Here is a 14,081-nt window from a genome sequence, read left to right as displayed (position 1 = left end):
AATGATGCCAAGAAGAAGCCTTTCCAGCCAGTCAGACCAGAGGGCAGCCCTCGTCCTGCTGCTTCAAAGTACAGAAGGCAGGTTGTGAAGAAACACGTTCAGTTCAAGACTCAGACCCTAACTGTACAGGATCTACCGCCATGCCCCGATGAGATGGTATGGGACGTCTTTAACTCAGAGGCTGAGCAGGTGATGGCATGTATGAAGGCCAAGCTGATCAGTGTCACCCAAGAATTGAAACTGATTAAAAGTGGGGCCAAGATGGATGCTCAGGCTCTGGAGGAGAAAAACGCTAAAGAACGGTTGAGAAAAAAGGTGGAGAAGTTCATCCAGGAGATTTGCCTAATGAAGGTGGATTCTGACCTATGGGAGATGATAAGAGATAACGAAGAAGAGGAAGAAAGGAATAAAGAGGTGAGGAGAAATGGAGAACAAAGCAGTGTGGCAAGTAAGCCAAAGCAGACAGCCACGAGATACACTGTGAGCAAACCAAAGGAAGTCAAGAAGGGTTTGAACATGGAAGACAAAAAGGAGGACAGACAGGTAAAGTAGCTTGACATTCCAAAGCCATGCTAACTGGTGATCTAGTGTAGTGTTGGTGATCACGTGCGTTTGTATCAGAGGAGGCTGATGGGGGAGTTATAGGAGGATAGGATCGTTGTAATGGCTGGAATGAAATGAATTGATCGGAATCAAACGTGGTTTCCATGTGATTGATGTGTGTGATACCCTTCCTTTTATTCTATTCCAGCTATTACAATGAGCCCATTACAATGAGCTCCTTCCATCAGCCTCATCTGGTTTGTACATATTGTATATCTTGTCTTTGTTGCCCAGCTGCCCATTATTTGGCCCATTCTGATAACATCCATTCATTCAGGTGGTGTTGAAACGTCGATTTGGGATGAGTGCAGCCAACTCCAAGCTGAAGCAGTGTGAGCACTGCGGCCGGTGCTTTGATCCTAGTCGCCTGGAGAAGCACAGCGAGATCTGTGCCAAGCTCTCCTCCAAGAGCTCTAGACGGGGGGTCTATGACTCCACCAAGCACCGGCTCAAAGGCACTGAACTGGCTGGCTACGTGAAGCGATCCGTGGTCTGATGCACCAAGGGACCTGAGTCTGTCGCTCTTTTGTATTTTGGAATGAACAGACAGACATACAGTGACTGCTAAACCACCTGCTGCCCAAATTAGGACTTCTACCTTGGACTCTGTGAGGGTTCCAATAAGAGGCAGTACTACTAGGAGGCAGTATTGTATACAGAAACGTCTAAACTAACAGTTTTCAGCAGTTCCTCAAATCTACAGAAACACCTGTATAAAACACCTCAATAAAATAAAATCCAAATACTCAGCTAAATGATTCTGTCAGATGTGTTACTAGTGCAGGAAAGTAGAATAAATGAAATATTAAGAAACAAGGGAACGTATTTGTCAAATCTGAATATGAAAAGGAGTGATTTTATTTATGAATTGGAAAAATGAAGAAAGATAAACTAATTAATTTAGTTGTTTAACTTACCAAATGTACACATAACTGAAGTTGTTCAGCTTTTGACAGCTTAATCCTTGGTCTCTCGACATAATCCATAGCTGATTACAATTATAATTCGATGATGTCTGTTAGACTAGTTGACTGACCTGTAGGGCAGGCAGAATCCCGTGTCTCCCTTCTCCACCTCCTCCTTGAACTGCTGCACACAGTCCAGGAAGGCCACCATGGCATGGTCAAACTTGTTGTCCCAGAAAAAGCGCAGGCCCCCTGTACAGTACAGTGGTAGCCTACACATACAAGAAGAAAGAGAGAGTGGAATGTACCATATACAACATGGCTTATTTACTGGGGTTGGCTTGGGCCAGTCTAATGAGCATTGGAAAATAGTTCACTCTTTTTTTCACAGCTCATTAAAAAATGTTTGTTGTTTGTCTCCATATAGTAGCCAGCGGTAAGTGTGTTCATGTACGTTTTAGTTTGAGACCTTACTTGTCGGTAACAGCCATCACACCTCCTCATCCATGCATCACGGTGGGAACCACACATGCGGAGATCATCCGTTCACCTACTCCGCGTCTCACAAAGAAACGGCGGTTGGAACCAAATCTCAAATTTGGACTCATCAGACCCAAGGACAGATTTCCACCGGTCTAATGTCCATTGCTCGTGTTTCTTGGCCCAAGCAAGTCTCTTCTTCTTATTGGTGTCCTTTAGTAGTGGTTTCTTTGCAGCAATTCGACCATGAAGTCCTGATTCATGCAGTCTCCTCTGAACAGTTGATGTTAAGACGCGTCTGTTACTTGAACTCTGTGAAGCATTTATTTGGGCTGCAATCTGAGGTGCAGTTAACTCTAATGAACGTATCCTGTGCAGCAGAAGTAAGTCTTCCTTTCCTGTGGGGATCCTCATGAGAGCCAGTTTCATCATAGCGCTTGATGGTTTTTGCGACTGCACTTGAAGAAACTTTGAATGTTCCGTAATGACTGACTTTCATGTCTAAAAGTAATGATGGACTGTCATTTCTCCTTCCTTATTTGAACTGTTCTTGCCATAATTGTTTATTTTTAACCTTTATTTAACAAGGCAAGTCAGTTAAGGACAAATTGTTATTTACAATGACAGCCAAAACAGGGAACAGTGAGTTAACTGACTTATTCAGCAGCAGAATGAGAGATTTGTATCTTGTCAGCTCAGGGATTTGATCCAGCAACCTTTCAATACTAGCCCAACACTCTAACCACTAGGCTACCTGCCACCCCACTTGGTCTTTTGTCAAATAGGGCTATCTTCTGTATACCACCACTACCTTGTCACAGCACAACTGATTGGCTTAAACACATTAAGAAGGAAAGACATTCCACAAATTAACTTTTAACAAGGCACACCTGTTAATTAAATGCATTCCAGGTGAATACCTCATGAAGCTGGTTAAATGAATGTCAAGAGTGTGCAAAGATGTCATCAAGGTAAAAGCTTGGCTGTTTTGTCAAATCTAAAATATATGTTGATTTGTTTAACACTTTTTGGGTTACTACATGATTCCAAATGTTTTATTTCATAGTTTTGATGTCTTCACTATTATTCTACAATGAAAATAGTAAAAATAAAGAAAAGCCCTTAAATGAGTAGTGTGTCCAAATTCTTAACTGGTACTGTGTGTGTGTGTGTGTGTGTGTGTGTGTGTGTGTGTGTGTGTGTGTGTGTGTGTGTGTGTGTGTGTGTGTGTGTGTGTGTGTGTGTGTGTGTGTGTGTGTGTGTGTGTGTATCTATCCATCTATTGGGGGATTGGAAATGATGCAGACAATTACATTGATGGAAGCCACAATCTCTATGTAATATTAAAGCTGACCTACCCCCTAAAAAACAAATAAACATCTCATTTCGGTGCCTTATTCTCTCTCTCCGTCAGGCCTTCATCCGCCGCTACCTGGCCTACCGCAAGGAGGAGCGCATCGACGTGCTGCAGCTGGCCCAAGACCCCTTCCTCATGCCCCCCTTCCGCAAGGCCCTGGCCACCGGACCTGGGCCGTTGGCGTCGGGCTCCATGCTCCCCACCTCCAGCGCTATACAACAGCAGTGCCTCGAATTGAGGTGCCCAACGCCACCCCAAAGGGCCCATTTGGGGGCCACATTACTCAAATGCCCTCCCTTCTGGATAGGGGGATGGGGGAAGGAGGATGGAGGGGGTAAAAACAGACTAAAGGATGGAGGAGTAATATCTGAAGTGCCCTCCCTATCCCCACCCCTCCTAAGACATGAAGGGGCAGTGCCAGTCTATGGCTTGTCTGTAGGACCCAATGGCTGCCCACGTACATGTACACACACACACCCCTGCCACAAAGAAGAGAAAGAACTTGCTTGGCCTGTCCAGTGGGCTGCATCACAGGGTCATAGGAAAACAGACTGAAGTCACCGTGTGTTGGGTGTGTGTGTGCATACCTGTTTTCGGGAAAACCAAACAGATCTTATCAAATTGTATTTGTCACATATATGTGTTTAGCAGATGTTATTGTGGGTGTAGCGAAAAGCTTGTAAGCTAGAAGCATGGCAGCCCTATCTGTTGGCACCATTTTCCTACATATCCATTCCATTTGATGTTTTGAGAGAAATACTTTTTTACAAATTGTTGCTTGAGTTGTATCATAAGTTGAACTCTATATATTTCCCAATAATAGAATCAATTGACCCCCCCCCCATTTGGAATGGCTCAAATGAAGGGGGAGTTTCTATTTTAAATGACCAAAGTTGAAGGCATACCTGGCTGATACAAAACTGTTACGTTTTACACACGTCTAACTGTGAAGTGAAAGAAAGAAGTCATTTTCACTAGGATCATCATTTTGACTGATTTGATCAAATTTAAATATTTTCTTGGATATTGGAATGGGAGTTTGCTTTGTTATTTGGATGGTTGTCCATATTTTTTCATGAGGCTTTCCCCCAAAATGGAGAGGGAGAGACTTAATAGAAATGCATATAAACCATTACACCAACTTTGGGTATGACTTTGTGGTTTGTTAGCAAGGAGTTACGTCAAAGATAATTCTCATTCATTGGAAATTGTGCAGTATAACAATCTACATTCCACCATTACTTAAATAATAGCAAAGTTATTTTAGTATATTGTGAAACCTGATTTCACGCTTGAGCATAGGTGTGTTGTTTACCAGAGAAAAGCAGAATAGCCTAACGGGTAATACTCAAATATACACAGCCATACAGAGCTAACTACGTGCTACGTACAAGGCTAGCAACCCAATGACTGCCTGAAGAGCCAATCTCAAAGTGCCTTCAGGAACTATTCACGCCACTTGTCTTTTTCCACATTTTGTTGAATGGATTAAATTGAGTTTCACTGGCCTACACACAATCCCCCATAATGTGAAAGTGGAATTATGTTTCTAGAGGTTTTAACAAACTAATAAATTAAAAGTATTGTGTCAGTAAGTTTTCAATCCCTTTGTTATGCGCAAGCATGAAGGGACCAGGGAGGTTTTTCCGTGCCTTGCAAAGAAGTGCACCTATTGGTAGCTAAGTGGCTTCTGGTTGTGTCTTTTCCTTCATATGCACATATCTTATGACACTGGATAGGTGAAAGCTGTTGTTTGCAATTGACTTGTTCAGTTCTTAAAGATCAGTACACATGAAGGGAAGGAGAGAAGGACACGTTGAACTACTGAGATGCAGCACTGGAATGGGGTCTTATGTACCACATGCTTCTTACTTTGCTCCAGAAGCAAAACTGGAGAGTCACAAATCTGGTTTTCTGCCTATTTTTCTTCAATTGGTTTGTGTCTTTGTGGTTAAACTCCACTCTAGCCACAGATGTACGTATAAATGTATACATTTATGTAGAAATGAACATTTATTATGTTTTAATAGTTTTTCTTTTACTGTGCTGACAAGATGAAGATGGTTTAATTTCACCATGCATTGGAACAGCATTGGAACGTTTGCCTTGTCTGTTCTGTCTCCCTACTCGCAGGGCGCACCAAGTGTCTACCGAAAGCTTTGGCGTCGGGATTATGCTGTGCTTTTGTTCATTGGCAAATTCAACAAGGCAATCCTTTTACTACAAGTGACTTCTTGGTGTAGATTTAAATGTAGACAAGGAGGCTTGTGGCAGTATTTAATGTCCATATCACTGTATGATTTGGTTTTTCAAGTTCATTACACATATGAACATGCCAATAATGGACCCGCACAGAACGCCTTATGTAAAAGTGATATTTCTAACAATTCTAACATTTGTATAAAAAAAGTTATTCAAAATGTATAGATAGATGGATTGATTGATTTATTGATTACGTAAGTATTCAACCTCCTGAGTCAATACATGTTAAAATCATCTTTGGCAGCGATTACAGCTGAGAGTCTTTCTGGGTAAGTCTCTAAATGCTTTTCACACCAGGATTGCATGTTAGTCTTCAAGCTCTGTCAAGTTGGTTGTTGATCATTGCTACAAAGCCATGCTACAAAGCCATTTAAGCCATAGAATTTCAAGCCGATTTAAGTCAAAACTAACTAGGGCGCTCTGGAACATTCAATGTCGTCTTGGTAAGCAACTCCAGTGTATATTTGGCATTGTATTTTAGGTTATTGTCCTGCTAAAAGTTGAATATCTCCCAGTGTCTGTAAAGCAGACTGAACCAGGTTTTCCTCTAGGATTTTGCCTGTGCTTAGCGCTATTCAGTTTATTTTCATCATAAACATCCTTGACGATGACAGGCATGTAGCCATCACCATGCTTGAAAATTTGAAGAGTGGTACTCAGTTATTTGTTGTTGGATTTGCTCCATATATAACGCTTTGTATTCAGGACATGAAGTCAATGTCATTGCCACATTTTTTGCAGTATTACTTGTGCCTAAATGCAAACAGGATGCATGTTTTAGAATATTCTTATTCTTTACAAACTTCCTTTTCACTATGTCATTTAGGTTAGTATTGTGGAGTAACTATAATGTACAGTAGTTGATCCATCTTCAGTTTTCTATCATTTCCGTTAAACTGTTTTAAAGTCACCATTGGCCTCGGTGAAATCCCTGAGCGGTTTCCTTCCTCTCCGGCAACTGAGATAGGAAGGACGCCTATATCTTTGTACTGACTGGGTATATTGATACACCATCCAAAGTGTAATTATCAACTTCACCATGCTCAAAGGGATATTCAATGTCTGTTAGTTTTTTTTACCTACCTACCATTAGGACTCAATCCTTGAATATGCTCCAAAAGTCTCAGATAGCTCCCTTCATAACATCTACGAGTCTAGGCGGCACTTGAATGGTATAATTTAACAGGTTTTATCTTGTCCTTTCAAATGGTCAATATGGAAATCAAACAAGGAAACAAGACTTATTGGATTGGAACTCACACCAGTGGTGAATCTGAAAAGTCCTTCCTCCAGTCTTCTCCCCACCCTCTCAAAACATCATAGGGAAGCAAGGAGAGCATTGTAGAAGAAGAACTTTTGAGAGTCACACATTGTGACAAAATGGTTGTTTTAGAAGGGTCAAGGGGCACACCCAGGGTGAGTCGTCATCTTCCTCCTCTATCGGTTGTAAAACTGAGACGACACCCACGCCAGGCCCCACTTGAGGTTGGTCAACATGAACTTGAGCGCCTTGGTCCACTGCTCCTCTGAGTTGAACTGGGTCTTGATGGAGTAGGAGCCACCGATGCCTCAATCTTACCCTTCTCGACATCCATCCTGAACCATAACAGAAAAAGGTGCGCTAAAACTCAAACCCACAAGTGTTTATTTCTTGAGGGGTATGAAAGAAACTGGTGCAACATCTACAACTGCTAACACCCCCCCAAATTTTTTTTATCTAAGGCCAGTAAACTAAAACAAAATAATCTGCAGATTTCTCATGCTAGTGACTAGTTGGAGGCAAATGATCATGCACAGACAAAGGATTAAGCTGTCAAAAGCTGACCAACTCCAGTTATTTGTGTAAGTACAATAGAGTACCACAGTATGAGTCATAATACCCATAAAACATAGCGGTCAAACAAGGAAATGGTTCTAACCGTATTTCCACCATTCATTTCTCCCCATTGGGAATTTTAGAAACACTTAAAATAAGGGATTGTTTTAATTATGATGTCACAACTGATCAATAAATTCCAAATGTTCTGTTTGAACATTCCGGTGTCTGATTGCAGAAAATAGAACACTAGTATCCAAGACAATCTAGCAGATTCCTCCTGAGATATAGTTAACACAGTAGATCACCATAAAATATAGAAAGTGCTACTAGACGAAAACTTAGTTGCAGAACGAGGTTAGAAGAATGCCACTGTCAATCTCCTTGATGATGAGGAGATTCTTGCGGCCGCTACAGGAAAATAATGCTTTAACAGGGAACCTTGGAGCTGCCAGAAGCAACTGCGTTCAGCCTGCACTGACATCTCAACCCAAGGCCACTGAGAAGCTTCCAGCTTTCAAACAAAACAGTTTAAACACCTCCAGAATCCCAGTACTGGAGTTGACTGAAGAAAGAAAGGGTGCTCTGCATCGACTTGCCAGTTTGAAGGCTGTGGAAAAGAAACCACATCCTCCCTCCAGAATCCCAGTACTGCAGAAAAAGAGGTCCATCTGCAATGGGAAGAGTCAAGGACTGCATGTAGCTCCAACATCTCAGCAGTCAGGGAAGGCTACTGTTCCTCCCATCCGGATGCCACTGCAACCCATCCGTACCAAGACGGATCAAACCTGCGTGGAGAAAGACATCTACCTCCATAGTGCCATGCCATTGAAGGCAGTCCATGGAGCCAATATGGTCGCCAAGATGCCACTTCCTCCCATTAGAGCCAGAGTCACTGTGCCAAACAATGATGCCAAGAAGAAGCCTTTCCAGCCAGTCAGACCAGAGGGCAGCCCTCGTCCTGCTGCTTCAAAGTACAGAAGGCAGGTTGTGAAGAAACACGTTCAGTTCAAGACTCAGACCCTAACTGTACAGGATCTACCGCCATGCCCCGATGAGATGGTATGGGACGTCTTTAACTCAGAGGCTGAGCAGGTGATGGCATGTATGAAGGCCAAGCTGATCAGTGTCACCCAAGAATTGAAACTGATTAAAAGTGGGGCCAAGATGGATGCTCAGGCTCTGGAGGAGAAAAACGCTAAAGAACGGTTGAGAAAAAAGGTGGAGAAGTTCATCCAGGAGATTTGCCTAATGAAGGTGGATTCTGACCTATGGGAGATGATAAGAGATAACGAAGAAGAGGAAGAAAGGAATAAAGAGGTGAGGAGAAATGGAGAACAAAGCAGTGTGGCAAGTAAGCCAAAGCAGACAGCCACGAGATACACTGTGAGCAAACCAAAGGAAGTCAAGAAGGGTTTGAACATGGAAGAGAAAAAGGAGGACAGACAGGTAAAGTAGCTTGACATTCCAAAGCCATGCTAACTGTTGATCTAGTGTAGTGTTGGTGATCACGTGCGTTTGTATCAGAGGAGGCTGATGGGGGGAGTTATAGGAGGATAGGATCGTTGTAATGGCTGGAATGAAATGAATTGATCGGAATCAAACGTGGTTTCCATGTGATTGATGTGTGTGATACCGTTCCTTTTATTCTATTCCAGCTATTACAATGAGCCCATTACAATGAGCTCCTTCCATCAGCCTCATCTGGTTTGTACATATTGTATATCTTGTCTTTGTTGCCCAGCTGCCCATTATTTGGCCCATTCTGATAACATCCATTCATTCAGGTGGTGTTGAAACGTCGATTTGGGATGAGTGCAGCCAACTCCAAGCTGAAGCAGTGTGAGCACTGCGGCCGGTGCTTTGATCCTAGTCGCCTGGAGAAGCACAGCGAGATCTGTGCCAAGCTCTCCTCCAAGAGCTCTAGACGGGGGGTCTATGACTCCACCAAGCACCGGCTCAAAGGCACTGAACTGGCTGGCTACGTGAAGCGATCCGTGGTCTGATGCACCAAGGGACCTGAGTCTGTCGCTCTTTTGTATTTTGGAATGAACAGACAGACATACAGTGACTGCTAAACCACCTGCTGCCCAAATTAGGACTTCTACCTTGGACTCTGTGAGGGTTCCAATAAGAGGCAGTACTACTAGGGAGGCAGTATTGTATACAGAAACGTCTAAACTAACAGTTTTCAGCAGTTCCTCAAATCTACAGAAACACCTGTATAAAACACCTCAATAAAATAAAATCCAAATACTCAGCTAAATGATTCTGTCAGATGTGTTACTAGTGCAGGAAAGTAGAATAAATGAAATATTAAGAAACAAGGGAACGTATTTGTCAAATCTGAATATGAAAAGGAGTGATTTTATTTATGAATTGGAAAAATGAAGAAAGATAAACTAATTAATTTAGTTGTTTAACTTACCAAATGTACACATAACTGAAGTTGTTCAGCTTTTGACAGCTTAATCCTTGGTCTCTCGACATAATCCATAGCTGATTACAATTATAATTCGATGATGTCTGTTAGACTAGTTGACTGACCTGTAGGGCAGGCAGAATCCCGTGTCTCCCTTCTCCACCTCCTCCTTGAACTGCTGCACACAGTCCAGGAAGGCCACCATGGCATGGTCAAACTTGTTGTCCCAGAAAAAGCGCAGGCCCCCTGTACAGTACAGTGGTAGCCTACACATACAAGAAGAAAGAGAGAGTGGAATGTACCATATACAACATGGCTTATTTACTGGGGTTGGCTTGGGCCAGTCTAATGAGCATTGGAAAATAGTTCACTCTTTTTTCACAGCTCATTAAAAAATGTTTGTTGTTTGTCTCCATATAGTAGCCAGCGGTAAGTGTGTTCATGTACGTTTTAGTTTGAGACCTTACTTGTCGGTAACAGCCATCACACCTCCTCATCCATGCATCACGGTGGGAACCACACATGCGGAGATCATCCGTTCACCTACTCCGCGTCTCACAAAGAAACGGCGGTTGGAACCAAATCTCAAATTTGGACTCATCAGACCCAAGGACAGATTTCCACCGGTCTAATGTCCATTGCTCGTGTTTCTTGGCCCAAGCAAGTCTCTTCTTCTTATTGGTGTCCTTTAGTAGTGGTTTCTTTGCAGCAATTCGACCATGAAGTCCTGATTCATGCAGTCTCCTCTGAACAGTTGATGTTAAGACGCGTCTGTTACTTGAACTCTGTGAAGCATTTATTTGGGCTGCAATCTGAGGTGCAGTTAACTCTAATGAACGTATCCTGTGCAGCAGAAGTAAGTCTTCCTTTCCTGTGGGGATCCTCATGAGAGCCAGTTTCATCATAGCGCTTGATGGTTTTTGCGACTGCACTTGAAGAAACTTTGAATGTTCCGTAATGACTGACTTTCATGTCTAAAAGTAATGATGGACTGTCATTTCTCCTTCCTTATTTGAACTGTTCTTGCCATAATTGTTTATTTTTAACCTTTATTTAACAAGGCAAGTCAGTTAAGGACAAATTGTTATTTACAATGACAGCCAAAACAGGGAACAGTGAGTTAACTGACTTATTCAGCAGCAGAATGAGAGATTTGTATCTTGTCAGCTCAGGGATTTGATCCAGCAACCTTTCAATACTAGCCCAACACTCTAACCACTAGGCTACCTGCCACCCCACTTGGTCTTTTGTCAAATAGGGCTATCTTCTGTATACCACCACTACCTTGTCACAGCACAACTGATTGGCTTAAACACATTAAGAAGGAAAGACATTCCACAAATTAACTTTTAACAAGGCACACCTGTTAATTAAATGCATTCCAGGTGAATACCTCATGAAGCTGGTTAAATGAATGTCAAGAGTGTGCAAAGATGTCATCAAGGTAAAAGCTTGGCTGTTTTGTCAAATCTAAAATATATGTTGATTTGTTTAACACTTTTTGGGTTACTACATGATTCCAAATGTTTTATTTCATAGTTTTGATGTCTTCACTATTATTCTACAATGAAAATAGTAAAAATAAAGAAAAGCCCTTAAATGAGTAGTGTGTCCAAATTCTTAACTGGTACTGTGTGTGTGTGTGTGTGTGTGTGTGTGTGTGTGTGTGTGTGTGTGTGTGTGTGTGTGTGTGTGTGTGTGTGTGTGTGTGTGTGTGTGTGTGTGTGTGTGTGTGTGTGTGTGTGTGTGTGTGTGTGTGTGTATCTATCCATCTATTGGGGGATTGGAAATGATGCAGACAATTACATTGATGGAAGCCACAATCTCTATGTAATATTAAAGCTGACCTACCCCCTAAAAAAACAAATAAACATCTCATTTCGGTGCCTTATTCTCTCTCTCCGTCAGGCCTTCATCCGCCGCTACCTGGCCTACCGCAAGGAGGAGCGCATCGACGTGCTGCAGCTGGCCCAAGACCCCTTCCTCATGCCCCCCTTCCGCAAGGCCCTGGCCACCGGACCTGGGCCGTTGGCGTCGGGCTCCATGCTCCCCCACCTCCAGCGCTATACAACAGCAGTGCCTCGAATTGAGGTGCCCAACGCCACCCCAAAGGGCCCATTTGGGGCCACATTACTCAAATGCCCTCCCCTTCTGGATAGGGGGATGGGGGAAGGAGGATGGAGGGGGTAAAAACAGACTAAAGGATGGAGGAGTAATATCTGAAGTGCCCTCCCTATCCTCACCCCTCCTAAGACATGAAGGGGCAGTGCCAGTCTATGGCTTGTCTGTAGGACCCAATGGCTGCCCACGTACATGTACACACACACACCCCTGCCACAAAGAAGAGAAAGAACTTGCTTGGCCTGTCCAGTGGGCTGCATCACAGGGTCATAGGAAAACAGACTGAAGTCACCGTGTGTTGGGTGTGTGTGTGCATACCTGTTTTCGGGAAAACCAAACAGATCTTATCAAATTGTATTTGTCATATATATGTGTTTAGCAGATGTTATTGTGGGTGTAGCGAAAAGCTTGTAAGCTAGAAGCATGGCAGCCCTATCTGTTGGCACCATTTTCCTACATATCCATTCCATTTGATGTTTTGAGAGAAATACTTTTTTACAAATTGTTGCTTGAGTTGTATCATAAGTTGAACTCTATATATTTCCCAATAATAGAATCAATTGACCCCCCCATTTGGAATGGCTCAAATGAAGGGGGAGTTTCTATTTTAAATGACCAAAGTTGAAGGCATACCTGGCTGATACAAAACTGTTACGTTTTACACACGTCTAACTGTGAAGTGAAAGAAAGAAGTCATTTTCACTAGGATCATCATTTTGACTGATTTGATCAAATTTAAATATTTTCTTGGATATTGGACTGGGAGTTTGCTTTGTTATTTGGATGGTTGTCCATATTTTTTCATGAGGCTTTCCCCCAAAATGGAGAGGGAGAGACTTAATAGAAATGCATATAAACCATTACACCAACTTTGGGTATGACTTTGTGGTTTGTTAGCAAGGAGTTACGTCAAAGATAATTCTCATTCATTGGAAATTGTGCAGTATAACAATCTACATTCCACCATTACTTAAATAATAGCAAAGTTATTTTAGTATATTGTGAAACCTGATTTCACGCTTGAGCATAGGTGTGTTGTTTACCAGAGAAAAGCAGAATAGCCTAACGGGTAATACTCAAATATACACAGCCATACAGAGCTAACTACGTGCTACGTACAAGGCTAGCAACCCAATGACTGCCTGAAGAGCCAATCTCAAAGTGCCTTCAGGAACTATTCACGCCACTTGTCTTTTCCACATTTTGTTGAATGGATTAAATTGAGTTTCACTGGCCTACACACAATCCCCCCATAATGTGAAAGTGGAATTATGTTTCTAGAGGTTTTAACAAACTAATAAATTAAAAGTATTGTGTCAGTAAGTTTTCAATCCCTTTGTTATGCGCAAGCATGAAGGGACCAGGGAGGTTTTTCCGTGCCTTGCAAAGACAACTGTGGGACCTTATATAGACAGGTGTGAGCCTTTCCAAATCATGTCCAATCAATTGAATTTACCACAGGTGGACTCCACTCAAGTTGTAGAAACATCTCAAGGATGACAAATGGAAACAGGATGCACCTGAGGGAAATATTTAGTCGCTTAGAAAAGGGTCTGAATACTTGTAAATAAGTTATTTTCGTTTTTTATTGTTAATACATTGATATAATTTCTAAAAACCTGTTTTCGCTTTGTCATTATGGGGTATTGTGTGTAGATTTATTTATTTTTATTTGATAAATTTTAGAATAAGGCTATAAAGTTATAACATTTGGAAAAAGGGAAGGGTCTGAATATATATACACTAGATGGTGACCAGGGGGCTCTGTTTTGAAGCCACTGCGCCTCCATGTTGGCACTCCCCCACAATGTAAAAAATATTTTGGAAGCTATAGAAATGTACGTCTACATTTGTTTGTTTCACTTTTATTATATTACAGACACCTTAATGCATACTTTTAAATGATATACTGAACAAAAATGTAAACGCGACATGTAAAAGTGTTTCATGAGCTGAAATAAAAGATCCCAGAAATTTTCCATATTCACAAAAAGCTAATTTCTCTCAAATTTCTGTTAGTGAGCATTTCTCATTTGCCAAGATAATCCATCCACCTGACAGGTGTGGCATATCAAGAAGCTGATTAAACAGCATGATCATTACACAGGTGCGCCT

At 42.0% G+C, this 14,081-nt stretch overlaps 2 protein-coding genes across 2 annotated transcripts; both read left to right on the top strand.

Annotated features, from left to right (window-relative positions):
- The first annotated feature begins 214 nt into the window (after positions 1-214).
- LOC106597063 (zinc finger C2HC domain-containing protein 1C-like) lies at positions 215-1,206 on the top strand. The gene is made up of 2 exons (XM_045716121.1): positions 215-543; positions 881-1,206. The coding sequence occupies exons 1-2, from the start codon at positions 262-264 to the stop codon at positions 1,097-1,099; spliced, it is 501 nt and encodes a 166-aa protein (XP_045572077.1). The 5' UTR covers positions 215-261; the 3' UTR covers positions 1,100-1,206.
- Positions 1,207-8,543: 7,337 nt separating this feature from the next.
- Positions 8,544-9,531, top strand: LOC106600665 (zinc finger C2HC domain-containing protein 1C-like). Its single transcript, XM_045716120.1, has 2 exons — positions 8,544-8,872; positions 9,211-9,531. Exons 1-2 carry the CDS (start codon positions 8,591-8,593, stop codon positions 9,427-9,429), a joined length of 501 nt encoding a protein of 166 aa, XP_045572076.1. The 5' UTR covers positions 8,544-8,590; the 3' UTR covers positions 9,430-9,531.
- The last annotated feature ends 4,550 nt before the right edge of the window (positions 9,532-14,081 follow it).

This window comes from Salmo salar, chromosome ssa03 (assembly GCF_905237065.1).
Source record: "Salmo salar chromosome ssa03, Ssal_v3.1, whole genome shotgun sequence".
In the NCBI taxonomy this organism is placed as follows: domain Eukaryota; kingdom Metazoa; phylum Chordata; class Actinopteri; order Salmoniformes; family Salmonidae; genus Salmo; species Salmo salar.
This window is presented reverse-complemented; position numbering and strand designations above follow the sequence as displayed.

Bases quoted from the DNA above. Each gene is read 5' to 3' on its own strand.
- LOC106597063 (XM_045716121.1), top strand. From the start codon at position 262: ATGGATGCTCAGGCTCTGGAGGAGAAAAACGCTAAAGAACGGTTGAGA. The intron at 544-880 runs GTAAAGTAGCTT...CCATTCATTCAG, and splicing joins ACAAAAAGGAGGACAGACAG to GTGGTGTTGAAACGTCGATT.
- LOC106600665 (XM_045716120.1), top strand. From the start codon at position 8,591: ATGGATGCTCAGGCTCTGGAGGAGAAAAACGCTAAAGAACGGTTGAGA. The intron at 8,873-9,210 runs GTAAAGTAGCTT...CCATTCATTCAG, and splicing joins AGAAAAAGGAGGACAGACAG to GTGGTGTTGAAACGTCGATT.